The sequence below is a fragment of the Microchirus variegatus genome (assembly GCF_963457635.1).
Source record: "Microchirus variegatus genome assembly, chromosome: 7".
In the NCBI taxonomy this organism is placed as follows: Eukaryota; Metazoa; Chordata; class Actinopteri; order Pleuronectiformes; family Soleidae; genus Microchirus; species Microchirus variegatus.
The window spans coordinates 4,750,715-4,777,358 of record NC_139808.1 but is presented as its reverse complement, the minus strand read 5'-3'; the positions used below and the strand labels follow the sequence as shown (position 1 = coordinate 4,777,358).

At 39.2% G+C, this 26,644-nt stretch overlaps 1 protein-coding gene across 1 annotated transcript; it reads left to right on the top strand.

Annotated features, from left to right (window-relative positions):
- Positions 1-1,956: 1,956 nt before the first annotated feature.
- On the top strand, positions 1,957-23,425 carry nckap1l (NCK associated protein 1 like; the record flags this gene model as incomplete). Its single annotated transcript, XM_083892749.1, has 31 exons — positions 1,957-2,046; positions 3,172-3,282; positions 3,966-4,058; positions 4,580-4,636; positions 6,230-6,372; positions 7,262-7,352; positions 7,951-8,088; positions 8,585-8,633; positions 9,115-9,271; positions 9,620-9,676; positions 9,800-9,896; positions 10,035-10,144; positions 10,317-10,449; positions 10,883-10,964; positions 11,058-11,116; positions 11,203-11,348; positions 11,430-11,562; positions 11,862-11,981; positions 12,263-12,402; positions 13,006-13,137; positions 14,055-14,273; positions 14,471-14,601; positions 16,744-16,841; positions 17,632-17,725; positions 18,509-18,591; positions 19,287-19,367; positions 21,155-21,248; positions 21,340-21,456; positions 22,066-22,175; positions 22,860-22,949; positions 23,183-23,425. 31 exons carry the CDS (start codon positions 1,957-1,959, stop codon positions 23,297-23,299), a joined length of 3,372 nt encoding a protein of 1,123 aa, XP_083748875.1. The 3' UTR covers positions 23,300-23,425.
- Between the last annotated feature and the right edge of the window lie 3,219 nt (positions 23,426-26,644).

Sequence of the window (26,644 nt, the reverse complement as noted above, 5' to 3'; positions counted from 1 at the left end):
GCACAAGCCATATGGTGGCTCCTACCAGCACTGTCCAATGGCAATAGTTAATCTCCTATTACCTCTGTTTTGGACTCCACCAACTCTAAAACGGTTATTTTACCTTTTTAAATTAAAATAATTTGAATTCCGGTGTTTTTTAATGTTCCGAAATGACTGATTAGTCTCTAAAATATAACCAAAATGTATTAACCAGCATCCCAGTGATCACACACCGACATGTAGTCCCACATTAGCACTAGTTATTAGCTCCAATTTAAGTCCACACTTCATTTCCATTTTTACTCATATTCTCTGCTGCTTCCTCAGTTTGTTCATCTGGAGCAAGAACCTGGTTTGTAGAATTCAAAGTAGGAAAGGAAAAGCAGATTCATGCATCTCACACTAAGCCAGAATCCCCTTTTTCACATTGTTTAGCGACTAAAAGAGGTTGATTAACTTAACTTAACTCCTCCTCCTCTTCCTATTCACATCCTCCTGTCTGCTTTCCCAGACAGCCTTGTTAACAGGTCTACTGCTCTGTGAGCTTCCACCAGTAGGGAAATAACAAACAGATTATTTGTTTGAGTCCATTTTAATCAACATTTTTACTCCATGCTGCACTTGCTGTGGCCGATTTTATTGACTCTCATGAAAGAAAATAACTCTCCAATTTACACTTTACTACTGAACTTGTTACTAAATTCCCAAAGGAGATATTGGAGTCAACTGCAAATGACACTGGGATGCTGAATAACTGAGGACCATTCTAGTTTACGTGACAAAGTCTCACTCAAGCAATTACAACCAGAGAATTGATTGCACAGATCATCAAACTCTGCTTTCCAACTAGAAACTCATATTCATTAATACACGTCACTGTAAATAGTTCAGTCAAACTATTTATTTTAAGTGAAAGTGGCAGAGATAGAATTAGGATTCTTAAAAGATGTGTATGTGTACACGTTCAAAAGATGAACTCATAAACTATAAAGGCTTGTTAAATGAACACATACAGTACATGGGTTTTGCTGAACCGTTGACAATAAACAGGAAATAAACAGTCCTTAACTATCCAGGTTACCAAACGACAGAGTAAAGTAAGTCAATGGCTCAAGACAATAGGAGGAAAAAAGTAAAAAAACAAAACATTTGCCTTTCTCATTTGATTTTACCACCCAATGCCACGTCCATGAATGCATCTCACCAAAATAAACATAAAGCTTTGTGTTGTTGCACAAAAAAAAGATTTACATAACAAAAAACATTTCGATCATGTGTTTCTTACCAGTCTATGCACAAAAAGTTTGAAAAGTTTGCTTCTTAAGGATTAAACCAGCTGATTCCTGTTGTGTAATTGACCCCCCTTTACTTAAACAGACAGGGAGAGCTTCTGTGGTCCATTAGAGCCATCTTGTGGTTGAACTAAGTGTTACAGTGTTTTCTGGCTTGAACACTGTGTTATCATTGGAGTTTATTTTGACACCGAGAGGAAGTGCCTCAAGAAAAAAACCCCACTGCAAATCGTGTATGTTAAAACAATAAAATAATAATAATAAAAATGTCATTAATAATGTATTTTGATTTTCGCATATTAAAGTGTGGATTTTTTTTTCGAAAACCCTACTAATTGAATAAGCTATACTGAAAATCAAAAATGACTTTGTGTTTAAAACACATTTATTATAATTGTATCATTGTATAATTTACATAATATATTATTTGTTTTATTAAATGTACTTAAATGTGCTCAAATAACAACATTCAGCCACTGTGTGCAATTGTAATTTTGACATTTAGCCCCGACTCAGCGTGTGTGGCTCCACCCACACCCTTACACCCTTGGGCCCCATGTGACCTGCAGTGACAGGGTGAGGCTCTGGGTGCACTCTGTCTCCTGGGGCTCAACCGCTATAGACAGGACAAGGAGGCCAAGGCTCGAGAGGGAAGAGAGGGATTCTCAGTGTGTCTGGAGCGATGGCCTACCAACAGAAACTGGCTGAAAAGCTCACCATCCTCAATGAGAGAGGAAACGGTGTATTGATACGCATGAACTACATAAAAAAGGTGAGGGGGAAGAGGAAGATTTTCAGAGGCAAATGGTGCGTGTAGCAAAGAGGAGAAATAAGGAACTTGTGTCTTTTGTCTCGTATGCTTTTGCCTTGTTTTCTTGCCAGTATATAAAAACACATGCGAGTAAAGATATGAGTATTCATTGGTAAACTGTCATGTATTACAAATAAAGTGAAACTGAGTCTTATATAGAATTGTAAGTATTATTTCTATAGAGATTTAAAACGAGTTCCTTTGGATACGCAATACAAGGAATAATGATTTTTAAAGAGTTTAATACAGTACGTTTGCAAACGATGCAAACATCCCAGTCATTTTCTTAAAAGCTGGTAAACAGCAGTACTTACAGGCCAAAGTGTAAATATACCAGTCTCACTTTTTATTTGTTTATAAAAGTTTTTGTGCAGTTAAACGGAGGCAACAAATTATTCCAAACTGCAGCTAAAGCAAAGAGGAAGTGCGCACAGGAAGTGAGCTCGAGCTGTCAGTAACGTCACGACAAACCTCAAACTGTGAAAGTCACACACACACACACACACCAGATAAATATTATGGAAGACTCATGGGGTTCGATAATTTAGCCATCAGATTTATGCACAGCTCCCTATTTAGCATGTGTGAAGTGGCTGCACATACAGATGGACTGGTTAGTTAGGTTAGTGTATAACGACGGGACACACTTCTGCAAATGTGACGAGCAGGAAGCAAGAAAACAGAACATGCTGTGTTTACTGTGCACATGCATAAAGAAACACCCCTCCTCCCTTTAACCCCATATGAGCATTTAAAAGCTATTTAAAAACTGCCATTTAAAAATGTTTTTTTGTGTATTTTGTTGTATATTTTTGTGAGCTGATGTCAGTCTATTAACAGGAGCAGTGTGTTGTTCTCTGTCCTGCTCAAAGTCACCTTGACGGTTGTTGTTGAGTGAGGTGGTGACAACGTTATTTCTCGTTACAGCCAATTTTTCCTGATGTGCTTTGTCAAGCATTTGCCACTCAGTATAATAACAATAATAATGAAAAGGGTGATGATGAGGGGTGCAGAGCCACATGTTGTTACAGGGCACGTAAGGTGTCAGAAATGTTTCTAATCTGTCGTCGTTAACCTCTGCCACAGACCTGTGCTGACCCAAAGCAGCGGCCAAAAATCCTGACCGACAAAAACATGGAGTCTGCCATTAAGTACATCAACAAGAAATTTCCCAACATTGACTTCAGAGGGAGTATTGTGAGTATGAATCTGTCTTAACATATTATCTTACCATAAATAAGGTCAAAATAAGGTTATTTATGTTTTCTTTACCTGTTGTTAAAGCATCCATCTAGGATCTCGAAGCAACATATAGGAAGCTTCCCCCTCAGTAAATACTCCATTACACTTCAAAAGTATAACATTTGTACGAGTGTAATTTACTTTAATTCAGTAATCACATCATTTTTTGGACTTATTTACTTATTAAGGCTGAAGATACTTAAGATCATTTGACAAAACAAAAAACTTAACAAGTGCCATTTTCTTGCTGCGATGGCAGATAATTTGGCTTGAAACAAGTAATTTTCCGATAATAGTGGTTATATTTTCTTGTTCCAAGAAAGGTTCCACCTGGAACCCTTTTGGAGGGTTCCACCAAGAACCCTTTTAAAACCCTTTCATTCAGTAAAGGGGTTTTAAATGGTTCTCTGGAACCCTTAGTGTTACCAAGAACCCTTGAAAAACCCATCGGGAAAGGGTTTTTCAGAAGCAAATGGTTCCAGGTAGAACCTCAGCCCTTGTAGAAGGACACTTTTGGAACCCTTATTTCTAAGAGTGTGGCACATTTACAGGAGTAGAAATAAAATAGAAAACCTTTATTTGAATTGGTGTGTTTTTTTTTAAAACTGCTGATGATCTCTTTCCATTATCTTCTACAGCAAAATCTGACCAACATCCAGCGACAGAAATCTGAAGTGCTGTCAGCCACGTCAAGCTACTATGATTCTTTTCTGGATGTTATAGAGTTCAGGGTGATTGTCTTTTTCTCTTTCTGATTACTCATGCTTACATTTTTGTGTACACAACCGAAAGAGCCAAGAGAGTAAAAAATAAATAAATAAAGCAGCAATACATAACTCTGCATCAAATCACTAATCTGAAAATAAAGGCTAACGGTGGTGGTATTGCACATATTCATCCTTTTACACATTTCTTTTTCCCAGAATACATTTGCATATAGAGTGATTTGTTCTGAAACGGGAAAATAACATAATTAACTCCAAATATCCGCTGTATCGTATCAGTAACACCTCCCTCCGCATGCATATATTTTCGGGATGGAGGTCGCAGCTAGGCCAAGGCATCGTCGCTATTTGTGCGAGTGACAATATAATAACCATTAAGTTACACAGGAATGCACAGATTAGGCTATAACAGACTAGATAGTGTGATGAGGAAACTGCAGTAGGAGAATTAAAAATGATTGGAAAGCAGCTGTGTTGTTGTTATTGTTGTGTATGTGAATCTGAATTCCTCTGTGTTCTTCATTCAGGACCATGTTTATGAGTTGCTGAACACCATAGATGCCTGCCAGTGCTTCTTTAATATTGTAAGTAGTAATTATAAGCAGTCCTTTTTTTATAAATTAAATAAAGTGTAAGTTGTTTCTCCTCTCCTCAGTGCCACAACCTCCTCCTGTTAATCTGGAAGCTTTTCTATTATGATAACAAATAATTATAAGCAGTCACCTCTTGCCCTTGTACAGTAAGTCTGTGTTTTGTGACATGATCTGCACCTTAACTGGGAACATTTTATGCCTCTCATGACTTTAGAGAGCATCTGTCTTGCATAACACCTGTATACCTGTATCACCAAATGTAAGTGCAGATCAATGATCGTTCTCACTGAATATTTTGAATATTGCACTGAATGTTGTCTATTCTGGAAGAGGAAATCCCTCCTTTGTGGCTCTTTCTGAGGTTTCTCCCATTTCCCCCCCCTGTAAAGAGTTTTTCCTTACTTGATGTGAGGGTAGAGGCTGCATAGACCGTAAAAAAACCCTTGGAGCAGGGGTCTCAAACTCAAATGACCTGGGGGCCAATGCGCATCTCTTGTGGTCGAGAGGGGGCCGGCCTATAGAACAAAAAGTGGGAGATAAAACAACTGTTTGCATTATTGCACACCACCGTATACTTAATAATACTATTTATGACGCAAAATGAATGTATTAATATCAAAAAACAGACATTTATTTTGAAATTATATAAATACTAGTGTGGACAACTGTAATTAAAATATGTGCCAGGGGCCGTTTCGGCCACTGCCATTCCTAATTAATACCGAATGTCTTATTATTGCTGTTATGAAAAACATTGCTAGCAAACATATTATATTCTATCACCTCCCTCTGGTGTAGCTGTGCCTCAGCTACACACTGTGTTTAAAAGACACTGAGGTAGTGGTCCATGTTTTCATTATAACAAGAGGGGGGGCCGCATGTAATCGATTGGGGGGGCTGCATGTGGCCCCCGGGCCGCCAGTTTGAGACCCCTGCCTTAGAGGCAAACTGTGTTTGAGATGTTGGGTTATATAAATAAAAGTGATCTGATTGTACATTTCAAACTTTGCCTTTCACACTCTTTACATGCATCCTTGATAGAAAAAAAACATAATTTATATAATATATATTTCAAGCTGACTAAATTAAAGTGATTATATTGTAAAACTCCAGATCATACAAATAATTTTTCATTTACAATGAATTCCAATGGAGGAAGCTTTTTTTTTGCGCTGATTCGATACTCAGGTTTTGGTGCCTGGAGCAGAAACTGGAAAAAGTAAAATTAGACATGATCTGGAAACCATTAAATACCATGCATATGTTTCACTAAGCAACATGCAAAACAATGCAGAGAGAGATTTTAGTGCACTACCCTCGTATGAGAAGAACATATGCAGATTAGTTGCTGTAAAGGGGTCAATACAGTATCAGACTATGGGCATTGAACATTTTTTTCTAAACTCTCATTTTGCCATTATATCGAAACGACACTTGAGATTTTCAAGCCGACAATGATTACTAATAATTGTCTCCACTTACAGCATAAGATTCCATAATGTCTCCATCTAGCTCTTTTGTGTGGAAGAGGTTTTTTTTTTTTAAATTTCAGACCCTCTGATGACGCAGACGTTCTTATTTCAGGCAATCAACTTTGATTTCACCAAGAAGTACTTGGACCTGATCATCACCTACACTGCCGTTATCATTATTCTCTCTCGCATCGACGACAAGAAAACTCTGGTGGGAATGTTCAACTGTGCCCATGAGATGACGAACGGGTGCAGGTGAGAAAACACGTGTCACTGCTCTGGGAATAGTGACAATATCTCACACAGTGTTCTCTAACACTTCTAATGTGTTACTCGAGATAGCACGTCGTCAATGAAGAAGTATAATTATTTGATTTCTACCTTTGACACATTATCATTATAAGTTCACAATCAGAGAGGTCTTTTCCTTTGATGAGAGCACAGAGCATTTCAGCTGTTTTTTTTTCCATTACTATGTTTATACGTACAGTATATACAGAGACTATAAGAATATGCAATATAAAGTGTCTTATATACTTTTTTTCAGCACCACCTAGACAATCAAATCATTTTCACCAATTATATAAACACACCTGAGTCAAAAAGTACTCAAAATGTTTAAAATCGGATTGAATTTGTGAAATTTGTCAAAATTCACTTGGCTCATTTTTATGAAAAAAAGAAAAGAAAAATGGTTTAATTGTGTGACTTCTGCACAAATATTGCTACTGTATATCAACACTAAAAATGTGATATAAAATGAATCATAAATTTGACTCAACAACACATAAGACGAAAAGAAAAATGCATTTTAAAGCCTGCGTATGCGACCTATAAACACACCCGCAGGACGCCCATATAAGGAGTGCGTTATTCCTACAGTAATTTACCATGGGTGCACCTGCGGCACAGATCCTTGACAGTCTTAATTGGCACCATGCATGCACGTCAACAGTCCACCACTATCCTTTTTCTGAATGTGCCAAATTGGCCTGCTTTGCATATCTTGAGATGTGACAGTAAACACACCACACATGCATTTGAATGTGATATTTGACTTCCCCCCCCTGAGAAGGAGCAAACTCAGCTCCTCAGTCAGATAAAAAGCTGGTTGAATTATGACTTTTAAAATACAACTTTACAGCGACCCTTCCTATCCACGACTCGGCCAGATGTTTCTGGAGTACGAGAACCCTTGGAAGAAGCTCACTGAGGAGTTTGGACCTCACACAAGGGTGAGCTTACTGTGTCATTGTGTGTATACAGAGGTAACTAAACACTGCTGGCTGGTTGTTAAAAACCTTGCAGTGAATTTTCTGGGTAATTAACTCTCGTGTGTGCTACACCTGAGGGTGTAAGCCCTCATTATCATCATCATTACTGTATGGTAGTCTGCTGATATAAAAGCCTCCTCTCTTTAGGGGAAGGTTTTCCATAAGATTGTGGAACTTGACTAAAAAAGTTGGGGCACTGATGGTGGGGTGATAACGTTGACTGGCTTACAGTTAACGCTCCCATTCACCAGGTTGAGGGCGAAGCTGTGTAAAGGCGTCATTTGCTCTGCGTTTGTTTCTATGTGCAAGCAGTGTTTGTAGAATCTGAGGCATAGCACTAAAAAGCCCTGACCAATACTTCACCAAATGTACAGGAAGTGGACATAAAACTGCAAGGGACTACAGCATTATATGACAAATGATTTATCTATAATGAGTTTCCAGGTTGGTTTTGCTATTACCTTCTGTTCTGGCTGGATTCTTGCACTTAACAGCATGGCCGTCTCTTTGTCCATGCTTCCTAAAATACTGTTGTCCTTTCTCTCTCTCTTTTGCATAGTCTGTGACAGCAGCGTTGCTGTCTTTGAGAATGGTTTACCCACGCAGGAACCTGCCAGCAGAGCAGTGGCGGAGTGCCCAGCTCCTCAGCCTGCTGAGTGCCCCAGCTGCCATGTTGGACCCAGCCTGTTGTGACACAGTGAGTCCTCACACCGGCCAATCCTTTTCCTGCATTTAATCTCTAGATGCATAAAAGAAAGAGAACTGCGTCTAAAACATATTATTTCTGTCCAATTGTATATCAAATTGCATAAACTGTTTTATTATCTTGTAACCTATTTAGCACCTCTCTGATCTATATTTCTACCCAGCCATCGTGGTACCTATGACGTCATGTTGTAATCCCTGTAGATTCCTTAAATAAGAGGGATTTGGACAAGAAAAACTATCTTTGAGCAATAATTTTTCTCATGGAAAGAGGTGATATATTTTAGAGTAGAAACACACTTAATCATTTTGAGCCTTAAGGGAGAAAACTAATATAGCAATGCATTTAGCATTTTTAACACATCGGGGGAGCATGAAGCATGAGTGCAGAATCTTGAAAAAGTATTGATTTTCACTTTAAGGTGGAACAAGGATAGCATAACTATTTAGGCTGTGTTGGCTGTTAATGAGCATGTTGTTCACTACAGATGGCATGTGAATACTTGTCTATGGAGGTGATGGAGCGATGGATCATTAGTAAGTATTGCTTATTATAATAATAATGTTGTCCCAAAGTATTTACCAGTAGATTTTTACTGTAGGGTGTGACAGCGACACTGTGGGATACCAGCTAAAGTTTATCAGGAACAGGTCGAACCCAAAACGTGCACAATGAAAAAGTGTCAAGGTCGAAATAAAGCAAACAATGGCAGAGGTATCATCGTCAGTGAGCAGAGAGTAGCTAACTACACGAGAGGAAATCTCACAAGTAATGACGACTCAAAGGACGAGAACACTAGGGAAGGGCAGATATATATAGCGGAGACAATTAGTCGCAGGTGGAACATACTGGGGCAAGTGCAGGCAATCAAGGGCAGGAAGCAGGAAGTTTTGTATAGTTTCAATAACATGTCAAATTTGAGTATATAAAGTTTAAGAAAATAGTTTTAAATCTCGGTGATATAACAAGTGACATCAGTAAAAAACAAATTCTTGTTTCTGACTGCCCTTCTTGTAGTCGGCTTCCTGTTGTGCCACAGCAGCCTGAATACCAACGAGGCGTCCCAAGGGCTGTGGAAGACGGCTCTGCGGAGCGGCCTCTACCTCACCCTCACCAGAGATGAAGTGCTCAACATTCACAAAGTCTCCGAGGACCTCTTTGACGGCATCAAAGGGTACGGACGCTGCACCGTCCATTTATGACTCTCCACATTGTTGAGATGTCTAAAAAATAGACGATTGGGATGATTTATTGAATTTCAAACAGGAAGATAATAGTCTTTTTTTTACACCCCATATTTCAGACACTTAGCAAAGGGTAATGGATTTTAAAGTGAGCCTTACACAAAGGACCATTTCATATCGCTGCACTGTTAAAGGAGTCTGTTGAGCGTTCTTCCATACTGGATTTCTTTATGAGAGGTTTAGAAGAAGATGATTGATTCTATAATACATCACTTGGAAATGCCAAGACAGAAATGCTTTAACTTTGAAGATCGTTTCTGTTTATTTTTCTTCTTCAGATATAGACAGCGAATCGCAGACATCAAAGAATGCCGTGAGCATGTTATAGTCAACTGGTGAGTGTGGCATGAAAGAAATGGTGTTGTTGTTTTTTGTGTCATAAATATTTAATAATGTGTCTGTGTCAAATGAGCTGTGAGAACCAAAGCGTTCATGTCCACTTTCTGTGTCGTTACCAGTGGAGCTATGCACAGAGAGAGGAGGCACTTTCTCAGAGGAGCGATCAAAGAATTAATAAACGTTCTGGAGGACGAACCCGGACTCCTGGGACCAAAGGTAGAAGCGGTGTAGTGAACAATAAACCAACCCAAAACTTTCCTCAGTGACCCTGAAGGGTCAGTAATCATGCCTCTTATCAATCTTAGCGTATTCACTAATAAAGTTTATCCTCTGTGTACCAATCGAATCTCCAAGGCCCTGTTCGTCTTCATGGCTCTGTCGTTTTCCCGTGACGAGGTTCTGTGGCTCGTCAGACACTCTGAAAACATGCCGAAGATCAAGACGTCTGAAGACTACATTGACAAGTAGGTTGTAGGTAGAGAACAGTAGAGATAGTGACACACAATCTTTGATTTTATGTCTCATAATCAAGCCTGAGAAGTGCAGTTATCCTAAACTGTACGGAAGAGATTTTACAATGCAATATATGTCCACCTTTGTGGTGTCAATTATTCTTTTATGCATTTTCTTTCCCAGTCAGATGGCAGAGTTGCTGTTCTACGTGGAGAAGTTGAGGAGTCTCTTGAGAAAATATAATCACGTCATACAGCGCTACTATGTCCAGTACCTGGCACAGTTTGATGCCTTGGTTCTCAATGACACCATGCAGGTACTAGCAAGTGCAAATGTGTTCATTTAAAGGTGCATTATGTAATAAATCTAAAGCAACTGGCCATAAAATCCTCCTAATATGTCACAGAGACTCAGGAATAATGTTCATATAACAAACTGAACTCACCAACAACAACAGTACAGCCATAATATTTGCATTAATAAAGATACTGCAAATCATGTTTATGTTTTGAAATCATGTTTTGGCATGTGGCACCACCAATCATTGTAGTCAGTAGAGTCTCAGCTGCCGAGCAACCACGGGTTGCCAGTTACGTCAGAAAACGAAACCTAAAAGACCTCGGTATTTTGAATTTGAATGTAGTAACCGTTTTTGGCCACATTCTTACATATTGCACCTTTAAATTTAAATCTGCATGGTACTGCATGGTTAATAACATGACAGGATAAAACTATTCTCTCCATAACAGAACATGTGCGTGTGCCCAGAGGAGGAATCAATCCTGATGACCTCGTTTGTCTCAACGTTGTCTGCGCTGTCAATCAAACAAGGTTAATCACGGCACACTGATGGGCTTCATTGACACTAAAAACAAACAAATAGATAAGTTGTAATAATGATGATGACTGCATTTCCCTCTCCAGTGGACAACAAAGAGGAGTTTGATTTTGGAGCACTTAGGCTGGACTGGTTCAGATTGCAGGTAGACAATGTTTGTTGGTTTTGCCTCAAATGTCACAACAGAGCTCAGTTTATGACCAATACGAAGTCTACCCTTTCTTCACGTAGGCGTACACAAGCGTGAACAAGGCTCCTCTTTCCATAATGGAATACCCTGACTTAGCAAAGGTGGTGAACATGATCCAGTTTCACACCAAGATGGTGGACAGTGTGGAAGAACTGTTGCTGGAGACATCCGAGTTGTCCATATTCTGGTTAGTCTATGTCTCTTCTCTTGCCTTCTCTACTATTCTCTTCTCTTGCTGACGTTTTTTTTGTTTATTTTTTTTTAACAGTTTTTACCCGCGTGTCTTTGAGAAGATGTTTAACCAAAGCAGTGAGGAGATGACCATGAAACGCTACCTCATCTCCTTCCCTTCTGTCTGTTCCCACTTCAGCCAGTGTGGAAACCCTCTCTGCCCAGAAGAGGTCAGTGTTCTGTCATCTGCTGAATTAGCTGAGCAGCAGTGACTACTGTATCTACACTGAAGTTTGACAAAAAAAAACTTTCTTATCATCGCAACACCTAGGCGACACAATGGAGTCTGCAGGAATCTTTTTGCTTCATGCTTAAACAGAATTGTCTTCATTGTTCTCAGCTAAAATTGCTATTACTTGCTCGTAATTGCTGCCAGCTTAAGCTGTCAGAACGAACGTGGGGTTTGTTATCAAACCATTGCTTTTGTCACTAAAGTACACTCAGTTTATTGTTGTTTTTTTTTGTCCAGACACAGTCAATGGAGAAGAAGAGTCTGCGCCTGTGCGTGACCTTCCTGGAGCAGATAGCCCAGCAGACCAGCAATGTGGTGTTAGAGATATGTGCTGAGCAGTATAACCTCAATGAGCAGGTGAGAGATTTTCACAAACATAATCACAATAGTTACAGCACAACTTAAAAGCTTAATTGAGAATTAATTCAATAAAATGACAAGACAGGGATATAACTCTAGAGTAGATGATTGTGGGTCTTTTGTTGATAGATTAAATGAAAAGTGATTGCACTTGATTAACTTCATGAACATAATTTTCTAATGGAGCATGTTGTTTTAGTATTTTCCTGATGTCTTCTTCCCCTTCTTGTCTCTTCCTCCCCTCTGTCTCCGTCTCTTTCCACGTGTTAACCCCGTAGTTGCTGCCCAAACACTGTGCTGAGTCCATCAGTGCTGCACGCCATAGAAAGCAAAAGAAACCCATGCCAAAAAAAGGAGAGGTCCAGAAAGAGAAACCTGGTGCTGAGAGCCTGAGGAAAGATCGGACCATTGCCACCAAGTCAGCTTTTTTCTTTTTCCCTCCTCATATCACTACGTCTTCCTCTTCTTATCACAGTTAGGACTCAACTTGTAATGAATGCATTCCTAATTTCTGTAAAGGTATCAGAAGTTCAATAAAAGCTGCACCACAGTGTGGCTCCATGAGTTTCAGGAATTGGTTAATGCAGTTCATATTGGGAACAGAAATAATCCAATATTGTGTTTCCTTCCCTCAGGTTATCGGGGTGAAAAATGCTCTATAATCTGCAGAACAAATATGCTTTTAACTGTCGTGCCTATCAAGTTGAATTAGCCGGTGTTGACTGGTCCAAAAACAAGATTAAAATAATTCATAAATACATAAACACCACCATTTATAGAAAAGGTTTTACTGGCAGCACATTTTATGCAGCTGAACTGATTATTGCTTTGGTAATATTCTGTATATAGCTGCAGTTAGAGAGATCCTTAATTAAATCTGAAGAGCGGTGGTTTTTACAATTTTCTATATGTTCTTTACCTTATATGTTAAAGAACACCCAGGGACATTGTCAAAATATTTGTTCCAAAGCACTTACATCCTCCCTCTCTCTCTCTCTCTCTCTCTCTCTCTCTTCTCTAGTGTTGACAAGATGCATCTGATGCTGACAGAGCTCTGCTCCTCCTACGGTCTCTTCAGTGACTTCATTGTCTTTGATCACATCGTCGTCCCGACAGAATTCCTCCTTTCTCATCTGGAGTCACGCCTCTCTGAGTATGCTAACAGGGGATGGGGGGGGGATTATTTTATTCAGCATGATTCATGATAGTGTATAAAAGGTCTCAGAGGTGAAATTAGCTTTTTTTCCCCCTTACTGGGTCACCAGCTCTCATTATATTATATAACCGTTGGGTCTGTTTTTATGTCTCAGGGTGGTGCCGTTGTTCATGGTATTCTATTAATGCTGTCCAGTAGCCTGATCATAACACTGAGGAGGAGCTGTAAAAATACTATATGAATGAGTATATTGAAAAAAGGCAAAATCTACCGTTCCTTTTCGTCTCCAAACTGTCATTCAGTCAAAGATCAGCAGACTTTCCTGCCTGGTAACAGAGCACTTTGGTTCACGTCTCTTGAAGTGTGTCATTCATCACTGTTATCAATCCTGCTTTACAAATGGATTCCACAGTTTATGGTGTTGCACCCACTTATAAATCAGAGAAAAGATCAGTCACGTCATCCCCCCTCCCCCCGTTTCTCTGGATCTAATCAACGGTAACTGTTATTTAGATTAGAGCTTGGTACCCTGGGTAACGCAGCGTTTTTGTGTACAGTATAATGCTCTGCTTAGTCTCGCTGTCTTCGCTGATGACTATCTCGCCTGTCACCCTAAAATTAGCATCCTTGAGTAGCAGCAAGTTAGCAGTGATTGGCCTTTCCATTGCCAAAATTGTAAATACAGTCTAGTTACAGCCTACTCAGGGAGAGGACACACACACACATACACACACATACACACACATACACACACATACACAAAAAAAAAAATCACATTGATGCCCTAGAGCAGAGAATGTTCTTATGAGTAAGGCCATGTCGCCATGGCTCGTTTAACCTGTTTCCATCTGTCCGACACTTAAATCCCCTCCAGACCGATACTACATGACATTGGTTTTTGCATGTTTCTCCAGTATCATCGTGAGAATGGCCAATTACAACCAGACCACCCAGGAGATCGCGCGTCCGTCAGACCTCCTGGCAGGAATAAGAGCCTACACAACCACGCTGCACAGCTTCTCCAGCTACATCAACGTGGACATCACGCGACTGGTGAAGAGCGTCCTGCTGCAGCAAACGCAGCCGATGGACGCTCGCGGAGCACAGACCGTCACAACCCTCTACACCACCTGGTGCGTGTGATATGTAGTTGTATGGTGGTCAAATGTCCATCTACAGATGCACAAGAAGAAGAATCACACGTGGCAACGAGTGGCACAACATGTATCATCCTAATTTTGCTCTTTTGCTCACTTTAATTGCCTTAAATCACAAACACATTTGGTATAGACTGAGGACATTTTTCTCTTCCTTTTTCCCTGCACCTCAGGTACTTGGAGAGTCTCTTACGTCAAGCCAGCAACTCCCTCATTGTCCACTGTCCTTCGATGCACTGCTTCCTCAATCAGACCACTGAGAATGAACCGAGTTTCAAAGCAGAGGAGTTCTCCGACATAACTGGTCAGAGCCACATCTACAGTGTTTTAATCTGCTGCATACTGTATGTTGACATGGTCATATGACCTTTACCATACACTACTGTTCAAAAGTTTGGGGTCACCTAAACATTTTTTTTGTGTTTTCCATTAAAAGTCACACTTTTATTCATCAAAAGAATGAATAGAAAATATAGCCAAGAGATTGACAAGATTAGAAATAATAATTTGTCAAAGAACCAGCAAAACTGTTTTCAGCTGTGCTAACATCCTTGCACAAGGGTTTTCTAATCATCCAACAGCCTTCTAACGCAATTAGCAAACACAATGTACCATTAGAACACTGGAGATGGTTGCTGTAAATGGGCCTCTATACACCTATGTACATATTCCATTAAAAAACAGACGTTTGCAGCTAGAACAGTCGTTTACCACATCAACAATGTATAGAGTGTATTTCTGTTTCATTTAATATTATATTCATTGAATAAAAAGTGCTTTTCCTACAAATATAAGGACATTTCTAAGTGACCCCAAACTTTTGAACAGTGTATATCCTGGTTACAACCATTTGCAGTGGGGGAGCCAAGTGGTTAGCACAGAGGCTAACAGCACAAATAAGTATAGAGTTTTCATGTCCTCCTGTGTGCATGTGGCTTCTCTCTGGGTGCTCCAGTTTCCTCCAACGGTCCAAAAACAATACAGCGGTTAATTGGACACTCTGGACCGTAGGTGTGAATGTGAGAGGGAATGGTTTGTTTGTCTCTGTGTGTTGGCCCTGCAATGGACCGGCAAACTATCCAGGGTGTTTCCCCATGTGTCAGCTGGGATTGGCTCCAGCAAGGATGCTTCAGTGGATGTTTTTCATTTGGACGGTTGTGCGCGAGTATTTCCGTTTCAGTTGCCACGTCTACATGCTACATGATTGTGTGATTGGCTGATCAGATGTTTGTGTTAATGATCAGCTGGACCAAATACAGTGCTTAGTGTGTGTGTTCTTGTATTATTACGGAACTTATGAACCATAGAGATTGAAGATATCTCGCCTGGTCCTCACATCTTTAAAGGGCTTTCGGGGATAAAGACCCAGTTTTAGGGTTAGGGTTAGAATTAGGATTAGGTTAAATGTTAGGGTTGTAATGCTTTAGGTTATGCTAAGGGTCTAGGGAATGCATTATGTCTGTGAGTGTTTTCAGTGAGAATGTGTGTGTGTACACTTCCCCTTTTGCAGACACATTTTCACACCTGACAGGTTCATAAAATGCCCCTGTCGCCTGAGTTTTAATTATTACGAACCCACGGATCCGAGAGATGACGACTCCGTCTCCTCAGAAGACACAGTTCACTGATTTGGTTCACTGTTGTGACGCCACATGCGAAGAGAGTTACGGCTTAAAAGGAAGAGGAGCTTGTTATATGTCACGGTGTGTGGTGTTTCCTTTCACACCGTTTGTCACGCGGTTTATTTTGACACTGCCCTGGCAAATGTAAACTTGGGTTCTGCTCATCATCTCTCTCCATGCTCTGTCCCTGTTTCACTTGTTTCTCCTCCACAGAGCCTGTTGTTTCACCTCTGACGCAGAGGACTTTATTTTTTGATTGTATTGATTCTGTTTTCACTCCACGACACACACATCGACTAATGCACGAACAACCAAAAACAACGGACTTTACACACACTCGGGGAGATGCATTCATGATGATTGCACAGACATGGTACCTTGGAGACCAGTGCACTTCACTAGACGCCCCCTCAATGGCATCATCGTTGTCTATATTTACTCCTTGGTGAGGTCTCTGAATGCCGCACAGTGACTCACTCCCCCCCCCCCCCTTTCCATTAACCACCTCCTATTTTAACCAGTCGTCCTTATCCATTCATATTCAGGCAGAGACATCAGGCTGAGTGAAAGGTCTAATGGCTGCAGTGGTCTCATTAATTCAGCTACACTCAAAACCTGGAAATTAATTACATTTCCATGCCCTTTTTTTTCTTTTTTTTTCCAATGTGACGATTTTAGTTTTGTAGTAGGTGCACGTAAAAATGTCGCAGTAAAAAAACCAAAAAAACAATACATCTCTAATCTCAGCCTTGTTCTGTTCCTGACAACAGCATCAATTTAAAACTCTGTTGATTCCCTGCATTTGTCATCCTTAAATTATTCAGAGCTGCAGGCCCTGGCGGAGCTAATTGGTCCATATGGTCTAAAGTTCCTCGGCGAGAACCTGATGTGGCACATCACCTCTCAAATCAGGGAGATGAAGGTACGGTATGCGAATTAATAATTTCGGGGATCCGAACAGTTTTGCTGTTTTAGGTTGTAGTTCTTTTATTCATTTATACTTAATGAAATCCAAAGTTAAACATCAAGTTATAAAATATTAAATGTCAGCAATGTATTACCAATGTGTTCAGTATTGTGCATTATTTCTGTATTTGGATTGAAATGTTGTCTTATACACTACATTAGCAAACTGTCAATGAGTTTTACTCATACTGTGAATGTAAAGCTCAAGCATGTCCTGAATAAACCTGGTGTAATATACCTTTTTCACAGCAGATATTTTTTACAGGGCACAAATACAGGTTAAATAGGGTTCCACTTCAGTTTTAAGAGATCTAGGGTGGGTGCTATTGTTCAAATGTAAAGGATGGTCACATATACCTGACACTTAAACCTGTCAAAGGTGTTTATTTCTTGTATTTTCTGGATATATTCCCCCCAAAAACGTAATTGAGAAATAATTATACCATACTTTCATTATAACAAATCCCGTGGTGGCCTAAATCAATTAACATTCAACAAATGCCATCAAGAAAATCATGATAGTAAGAAATCAGAATGATAATGTGATGCTTCATGGGTGCTTTTTATCATTTGAAATATTATCTCTCTTCAAGAGAGACAATAATTGCACTCTTGTGAACAAGAAATAGCTTTGTAGCCCTGTCACTGTCAGGCTCCCCCACCTCGACACCTATGATTATGTTGAAGAATCTATTACAATTCTCAACTGAGCGAGGTTTTTTATCGTTTCTCTCTCGTCTTGTCAGAAAATGGTGATTGAGAACATGGACGTGCTGGTACAGATGAGAAGCAGCTTTGATAAGCCTGAGGAAATGTCCAATCTTAAAAAGAGACTGACAGGTGAGAAGGGGAGCAATAAAGAAGGTGGAAGTTGTGAACAGGGAGGCGGACAATGAGAGGAAAGAAAGTGGCAGACTGGAGCAGAGGTGGTGAAGGGATGAATCACACTGAGCAAGAGCCCTTTTTTTCCATTTCTACACTGATAAACCTGTATATAAACAAATATTTGGCCTTTACAAATGTATTTGTTATGCTGCAAATGAATGAATCTCGGCCTGAAATAACAGTTCCATAGATAAAAGCTTGAAATGTGGTGAAGGTTTTATTCTTAAGATGCTGTCAGAACCATATTTGAGAGAAAGGAACAAACACCTGCACTTGAAGTATGGACAGAATTCTACTTCTACTTCCAATGATTTTCCTCAAACCCTTCATGGTACAACTGGAATTTCAGTTTGCATACACATTACAGTGGTGTGTGCGCTCAGAATTGACCTTTTCTACATATTGCTGAGGAAGACTAGGTCTGAAAAGTGTGTACTAAGTGTGTAGTGTCCCATTGAGTCTATCATAAAAAACAATATCCTACAATTTCCTGATTTAAAAACCTTTAACGTTGATCTATGATCTCAATACTTGATGACATTTCCCCCGAATGATGTCCTTGTTTTCTTTAAAGCCCCGAAATAACAAATGCTATATATTCAGGGGGAGCTGTCTGACATTTCAGAATGTAATTTCATTTGCTCAGTTATCGCACACTCATAATTGTGACACTCGGTCCACAGAGCACAGAATAAATACCTTGATAACACCGGTGTGCTGTTTCACGTGCTCTTCCAGGTGGAGAGAATGTGCTGAAGAGGATGACCATCATCGGGGTGATCCTGTCCTTCAAAGCGATGGCGCAGAACTCTCTGAAACATGTAATGTGAAACAACTCTTTTATGATAATGTAGAAAAAAAAACTCTTGGAGAGATGATAAGCCGATGAAATGGGATGTTTGTCAGACAGTGAGGTACGACAGATAAGGGGACTGTGAAATTCAGAGATCAAAAGACTACGTGCCCAATTGTCTGATGACCAAAAATAATCAAAATACAGAGATTTTCTTTAGGTTTTAGGTGCTTTAATCTCACGGTGGAGATTGGTCTTGTTTTCATATGCAAATTACAACTTGTGAATGATCAACTGTTATCAATAAAGGAAGCTTACGTTTGTAATCTACTGATAAAGTATACAATATATATGTTAATAGAGAACTTATTTTGCATATTTTTCTTCCAACTTAAAACCTAGTTTCCCAGAATAAAATTTTGTAATTGATTCCTATTTATCCATTTATTCCCTTATTCTTTCAGCACTATCCACAAACCTGTTTAAGGATGTTTGTGCAGAAGATTGACAGACTTACACTCTATGATTTCTGTTTTATTTATAAAGAAAGTAATCTTTTTGTGTGTGTGTATTTAACAATTGTTGTCAAACAAGAAAGAAAATACTGTAGGTTAATTCTTTTTATTTTTCAATGTTCTTTTAAACGGTAAACAGCTGGAAGACATTACAATTTGACCAAATTATGACGTCACTGATATTTTGTTATATATTCTCATAATCTAGGTCCTACGTAAGCATTGCCCGTTTCTGATGGGACCCATCAAGGGCCTGAGAGATTTCATCTCCCCTGAGGACGACATCAAGGTAAAACACAGCTTCAGAGAGCTATAAGATAACAGAAAAATAAATAAAAGGCATCCATATGTTGAGCTCCCACACAGGAATAATATACAATGAGTGCCCATCACAGTGTTTATTATGAGAGGGTCAACATGTTGTGGGAGAATTTAGATTGAAATCCCAATATTGGAGTGAAATTCATCCAGATGTATATTTACATGTGAGACTTCAGGGAGTTAACTGGTCTGCCGTCAGGGGTTAAAAACACACACTATAGTTTTTCACAGTTTTTAGGCTCAACATTACTTATTTAAATAAGTAACCAATGAACGGTAGCTCACAGAGAATTATTGTATTCTTCAGAACCAACTAAATTATATTCCTTATCTACCTCCGGAGAAATCTATGCGCCTCATGAACTCTCACTCTCTTTAACTTGCATCTGGCCTCTCTGTGAGTGAGGAATGACAACCGTGCCACAGTCTGGGCCAGCATAACCCCAAAGACGTCAGCAAGCCCCCCTCTCTCCTGCCTCCCTCCGTGAGAGACTGCGATCGCTGCTGCAGCTCTGCACTCTTAACCACATCAGTGGAAACCTTTCTGCCCAGACAGGCCAAACCATCCATGCAACCAGAAATAGGGCGAGATCAAAAACCCTGTGTCAAGACAAAGACACACAATCATTTACACTTATACGGCTTCGCTTTCTGTATACACACACCTCTACTAAATTGATCTGTGTAATCATCCTCAGTGCTACTTTTTTTTTAATTTTCTTTCATCTATTTATTTATTTATTTATTTATTTATTTATTTAATTGTGTATTATGTGCATGTGTATTTGTGAATACAGATTATATGAGCTACTTGTGAGCAGACTTTTCCCAAAAGGATGGATGAAGTATCTGTCTATGAATTCATAACTCAAAAATACAGAATACCACTTGTGTGCTGCTGTAAAATACAAAACACATATCCATATTGTTCTGGCAGGGTTTTGTATTTGAACACATTGAGCAAATAAAAATAAAAATAATCTGTATGCTCTTATCTCAGGAGTAACTTGTTGTAAACTACATTTCAAGAAGAAAATTATTATTTGTTATTTACTTGTAACTACAAATACAGATTTTCTTAACTTCACTTTAATATTTTTATTTTATTGACTTTATTTTACTGTATAAAGTATCAAATAGTAAATAGTAATCAGTAACCTTATCACCAAACTATATTCAAAACGTAATTAAATAAATACTTTACTTTTATTTGCTAACTTTAGTAGTACACTCTTAGAAATAAAAGTGCCAAGTAGAGACATATACGGTTCTTCAGCTTGTCCTCATAGGAGAACCCTTTTTGGCTTCAGGTAGAACCTTTTTATAAAGGTTCCACCAAGAACCCTTTTAAAACCTTTTATTCAAGAAAGGCGTTTTAAAGGGTTCTCTGGATCAAAATGGTTCTTACTGGAACCATTAGAGTTACCAAGAACCCTTGAAAAACCCTTTCTCTAGGAAAGGGTTTTTCAGAAGCAAATGGTTCCAGGTAGAACCTCAGCCCTTGTAGAAGAACACTTTTTGAACCCTTATTTCTAAGAGTGTGGTAGTAGAGTAGACTTTTTACTATGTGTAACTGGTCATTTCTTTTTTTTTAAAGAACAAAAAAATATTGAAATATCATAGAATGTCTATGAGGACAGAATAATGCAATATCTAAATGTAAAAGAGTGTAAAAAAAAATCATAGGGAAAGGGCTTGAGGTAATCGATCTTGATCCTAGCATTACACACCTCTATGCTGCTTTCATGAACACAGGTGACGCTGGGTGTTTTTGAGATGGCGTCTGCTGCGGGCCTGAAATGTAATATTGATCCTGCCCTTGTTGCAGCCATTAACAACATGAAGACAGGTAACATCAATGTGTTTCATTTGATCATTTTTGCTGTAGTGCTCCACTAGCCTTTTTTTGTAATGTGACGTCTGTCTCCACAAACCCGCAGACAACACGTCCATCGACGAAGAGTACAAGCTGTCCTGTTTACTGCTCGTCTACATCGCCGTGTCCCTGCCCGCCCTGGCCCTGGACAACAACTCGTCCTACAGCCGAGAGCATGGAGGTGCATGTTCATTCACTCATTTCTATCTGCAACAAACCTGCTTGACAGTAATTGGCCTCCAGACAGGCCTCAACCAACGGCTAATCACATCTTCTTGCAGCCATTACCAACTGCTGATAGTGGATAAAAAGGTCCATTAGCATCTCTGTGCATCATTCTTTCCAGTCTGACTGACGTGGTACCAAGTAAATGAAGTACGCTGGTTAATATGAAACACGTTTGTGTTGGGAGACTTTTGTTTACAGATAACTCGGGCTGACGTGCATTGATACAGTTACTCTTGGCATGTGGCCGTGCTGACTAACTGCCTTGGCTCTGAGCCTGGGCTGCAACATTAAGGGTAGAAATTAACCAAAGATTTCTATCAAAGCCGAGGGTGGAGGCCCAGATTACTTTCTTTGTCTCTATTTTCCATTGACACGGAAATATATTTACCCTGCGAGCCTGAGGAAATGTGCGCAGAATGCTTCCTCTTAAGTGTTTCACATCATTAAGTTAATTTCTCTAATCGTCCGACGACAAAACATCCTCTCTGAGACTGAAGTTACAGGGCATGCTATTCCTTTCTCCCTCTCTCTTCGTAGTTAATTTTGTACATTATCTTTTCAGGCCACAACAACAACATCCACTGTTTAGCTGCGTCGATCAACCACCTGACTGCTGCCATGTTCACGGTTCAGAACAAAAACATAGAGCAGCACCTCAAAGAGTTTCTCGTGGTGAGTGGCAAAGCTCGTTTATTTCTGTGTTCCCTTATTTTTTAAGTTAAAACATAATATAATGTTTACCCCGTAAAAGAAAATATGGAAACATTATAGCACACACAGGCAACACATATTCACCATTAACTAGGTGCTAACTAACATATATAAGTTGCATACTAGCCATTTATTAGTAATTATTAAGCACCTTATTATACATAACCTTAGTCTACCTCTATTACAACATGAATTAAGATTTTTCCTACATAAGGTGTTAATACGTGCTTAGTATTTACTAATAAAGGTAGCTAGTATGCTACTTATATGCATGTTACTAAGCACCTAGTTAATGGTGAATATGTGTTCCCTAATGTAAAGTGTTACCGTAATATTTACATAATGACATTTGACCTTTTGACCTTAGGACATTAATAAAATAAAGAATGTTTAAGTCTGAAATAAAACACTCATGGACCTGGTCCCTCTAAAGACCGGTCTAAAATTAGCGATAAAGACAAGAAATGAAAATGAGCACTGAATGAAAGTGGGGCGATTTACTTATTTTTGGCTAACTAAATATAAACATGAAATGAGTGATGGATTGTTTCTGAGATACAATCCCCTAACATTTTACCCCATTACAACACAAAACACTTTTAGCTGTTTAGTCCTTTTTTTTTAAAGCTGCGTGTACTTCCACAGATGGCGTCATCAACTCTGCTTCAGCTGGGACAAAATGTCGACAAAGTGGAGGTCAAAAACCGAGAATCCATCTACCTGCTCCTCCACATGGTAGGCTTCCCAGTACAATAAAATATACATATATAACCTTATATATTATAATAACAATAAAAGTCTTGTAAAATAGTTAGAAACACATATTCTGTTTACGCCTATCTGACCCTTATTTATTAAAAACTAACATGTTAAGCTTCCTTCTTATTTAAAATGAAGATGCTGAAACCTGATTGTGTTTTACTGGTTAAATTCTGGAATTGAGACATTGAATATTTACTTACTTTTAGATCGTGGAGGTGTCTCCTTTCCTGAGCCAGGACATGTTGGAGAGCTGCTTCCCATACGTTCTGCTCCGAAACGCCTACAGAGAGGTGTACAGGGCCTTCATCGTCACTCTGGGCTAAACGTTTAAAAAAAATACAGCCTTTATGAATTTAAGTATGCATTGAACATCTATATCTATACTTCTATCTTCACACCGGGTTCAATTCTGCCTCAGAACCTGATTATCAAGTACTTATCCAGTATTACAGTGCTGATTTATAACAACTGAAGGAAAATTACGTACATTCTTTAACATCCCTTTCACATTATGTACCAGCACAATGACACAATGACCTACAAATATATATATATATATATATTTTCTGTTACAACCACATTTATTCAGATTTTAAAATAGATTATTCTAATAGCTGATGAGTAACGTTATGATTTACAATCCTTCCACTAATAAAGATGCTAATTATAAGCTGTTTATTTTCTTTCTGGTCCAAATGCGTCTATTTCCAGCCTTGCTACCCTGACATTCGTCCTCCCTGAACGAGAGTCTTGTCTGCTTCATGTTTCGTGTACAATTTAAATGATGTACTCCAGTTTTACAGAATCTAAAACACTGATTGCTAAAATTAGATTGCCCTTGAGTGTTTCCTTTTATTTATTATTTATTTATTGCAACCAGTGCCGTTCCTGCTTCTTCCCCTTTCCCCTCCACCCTTGGCAGGAGACTGGTTACTGTATCATCTGCTTTTTGGACCTATTGTGTGTATATGTTTGTGTGTGTGTGTGTGTGTGTGGTTCCTGTAACCCAGGCAAACAGGAGCATAAGAGGTTCAATTCCCATTACAGCAACACTTAGATGAGCATTAATGAATAAACAAATGGCAGATCCTAAAACAACAAAATAATGAGCACAGAATCTACCAGCATGAGTGAGCGTGTACATGTGGTGTGTGTTTGTATAGACTTAAAATCGTGTTGTGATGGTTAAATCATAAAAAAAAACCGTTATCCATATTTTATTTATATTTATAGAAAAAAAGCAGCCCACTGGCCTTAGTTGCCGCCCGTTTCACCCATTTTCCATTGTCAGCTTTTATGAGCAGCACATTAACACTTCGTCTGATAACAAACGATGTCGCTGTAAGCAGATATAAATCTTAAATTGTTGCTCTTGTGGGCACTTGTGAGTCGAGTATGCCAAGTTGACGATATAATAAAATGTAACTCACTTTTGAACGGTTTTATGAGTCGATACTTGTGGAGCAGTAATGGACTGTGACATGAATGCAGGGGCATTAGAGAAAAAAGTTTTATTACTCTTTGGGATTTATTTTTTTTAATTCCTAACGAAGGAATATTTTAGTTCTTGTATTAGGAATGTGCTAGAAATCTTTACCTTTGTTATTTTTTAACTCCTACTGCAGTGATATGTACACTATTTGCTTGCATGCTAAGGCCTTGCATGCAGATGGCCTTTATTTGCAGCTCCACAGAGGATCCTGTCCTGAGACCCTGAGGACAGTTAATGGTGGAAACTCTGGTCCTGATATAAAGACTCTCTCGTGATTGTCCTGGTGACGCAGAGCCCTTCCTGCTGACTAGTGGAACACAGGAGATAACACCATACACACACACACACACACTGCATATGTAGCCGTCTATACATATACAGAGGGAGGGAGAACATGTGTCACTGAGTCTGAACAGAACAGTGTAGATTAACATAAACTACAGCAGATATACACATTCAAACGGATTTCTAGCAACAAGAAGCACAGGTCCCTCAACTCTCTCGAACACTTTCAAACACACACACACACACACACATGGTCTGCAGCAGCAGCAGCAGCACTCAGAGCCAGAGGTCATGACACCGACACGTGAGATACACAAAGCAGCCGATAGACATCTCTGTCTCGCGACATGGACGACCACACTGGAAAGGTCAGCATCTGCTTCCAATGTTTTATTCTTTTTTTTTTGTTGCATGTTTATTTATATGCAAACATGTTAAAAATGATAGTTTTTCTCACTCTGTTGATGGGACAGTGTTGTGTTTCTGCAGGTTGTGCAGATACAGAGGGTTTAGGTTTGTGATCTTTCAGTAAATGTGCTGTGGAGCAAGGATTTGTGTCTGTTGGTGAAGTTACAATTGCTGCTGCATCTCTGTGTAAGCAGCATTTTCATGTTTAAATATATTCCATTTTTTTCAAGTCACATTGTCAAAACTTTTTCACTAAGTCAGCAAAACTTAATCCACAAAATGCACAAAACTATACGTTTGCAGCACATTTTTCAAATGCAAGCACACTGTTCAAAACGGTTAAACTTACAGTTAAAACAGAATGATGCATTTCTGCTGCAGCCACTTTGGAATCTATAGAAGCTAAATATTGACAACGAAGTGAAGCTTTTTGGAAGCTTATTTTGACACATGTATGATGTGATTTGGAGCTGTGATACATGTTGGTAATACAAACTGTGTGAAGAGTTTTGAAAAGGTAGCTTTTACCAATGCTTGTTAGTAATTGGAAAAAAAAACTGTGGTCGTTGTCACTCGTTAGGATTTCATTTTGGTCATAAAAAACTAATTCCACTGTCGTAAAGATCAAAAGTGACCACTCTATGTGCCTCCCAGCGTCCCCGGCCCTTTAAATATCTCATTCCCATGCAGACGCACGTAACATTTCAGTGTGATTTATGGTGCCAGATTTCTCTCTCTCTCTGAAGTGTTGGGCCTGCAGCGAGAATAATTGGCTCGGGTCAGTCGGTGGACAGAGAAAGATCAGAATTTGTATGTTCATCATCATCAGAGGGAGACAGGAAGGATAAAGGAGGGATGAGGGAGAGAAAAAGAGAGATGTTATTATAAGAAAGGCTGGCAGGCCAATAAAAGGAAATCAGCCAAGAGATTTAACTGGATATAAGTAACAATGGTTGATTTACCCTTATACTTATTTCATTTGACATGATAATGTGGGTGTTGATACTCTGATTACTTGTGGTGGGAGAGAGGCAGGCTAAAGTGACACATGGGATGAAGCATCATATGTCGTAATGTTACTTTTTTGCAATATGCCATGCCATGTCAAAGAGCATGGGAGCCTGAGAGTTAGTGTGACCCAGCAGCCAAAGCAGGACACGCAGGGAGATGGACAGCAGCAGGCAGGGGTTTTCCCAAGCCATGGTCCAGCTCTCACAGTACACCATAACAAAAAAGAAAAAAAAAACATTAATGGAACTTTACGTGCAAAAATGTTTAGATGACTTGCTCTCTCTTTTTACGATGCCTCATTGGAGAGAAGAGTGACTTCATTTGAGTCTCTTAAGTGCTAACATAACACTTGTGATGTGATATTTATGAGCCATGTCAGTTTGACTCTGCTGTTAATGTAAGTTACTGACCTGACGTATATGATCGGAGTCTCTGTGCTGTGTATAGAAAATTACTTTTTGCTTAGTGACTT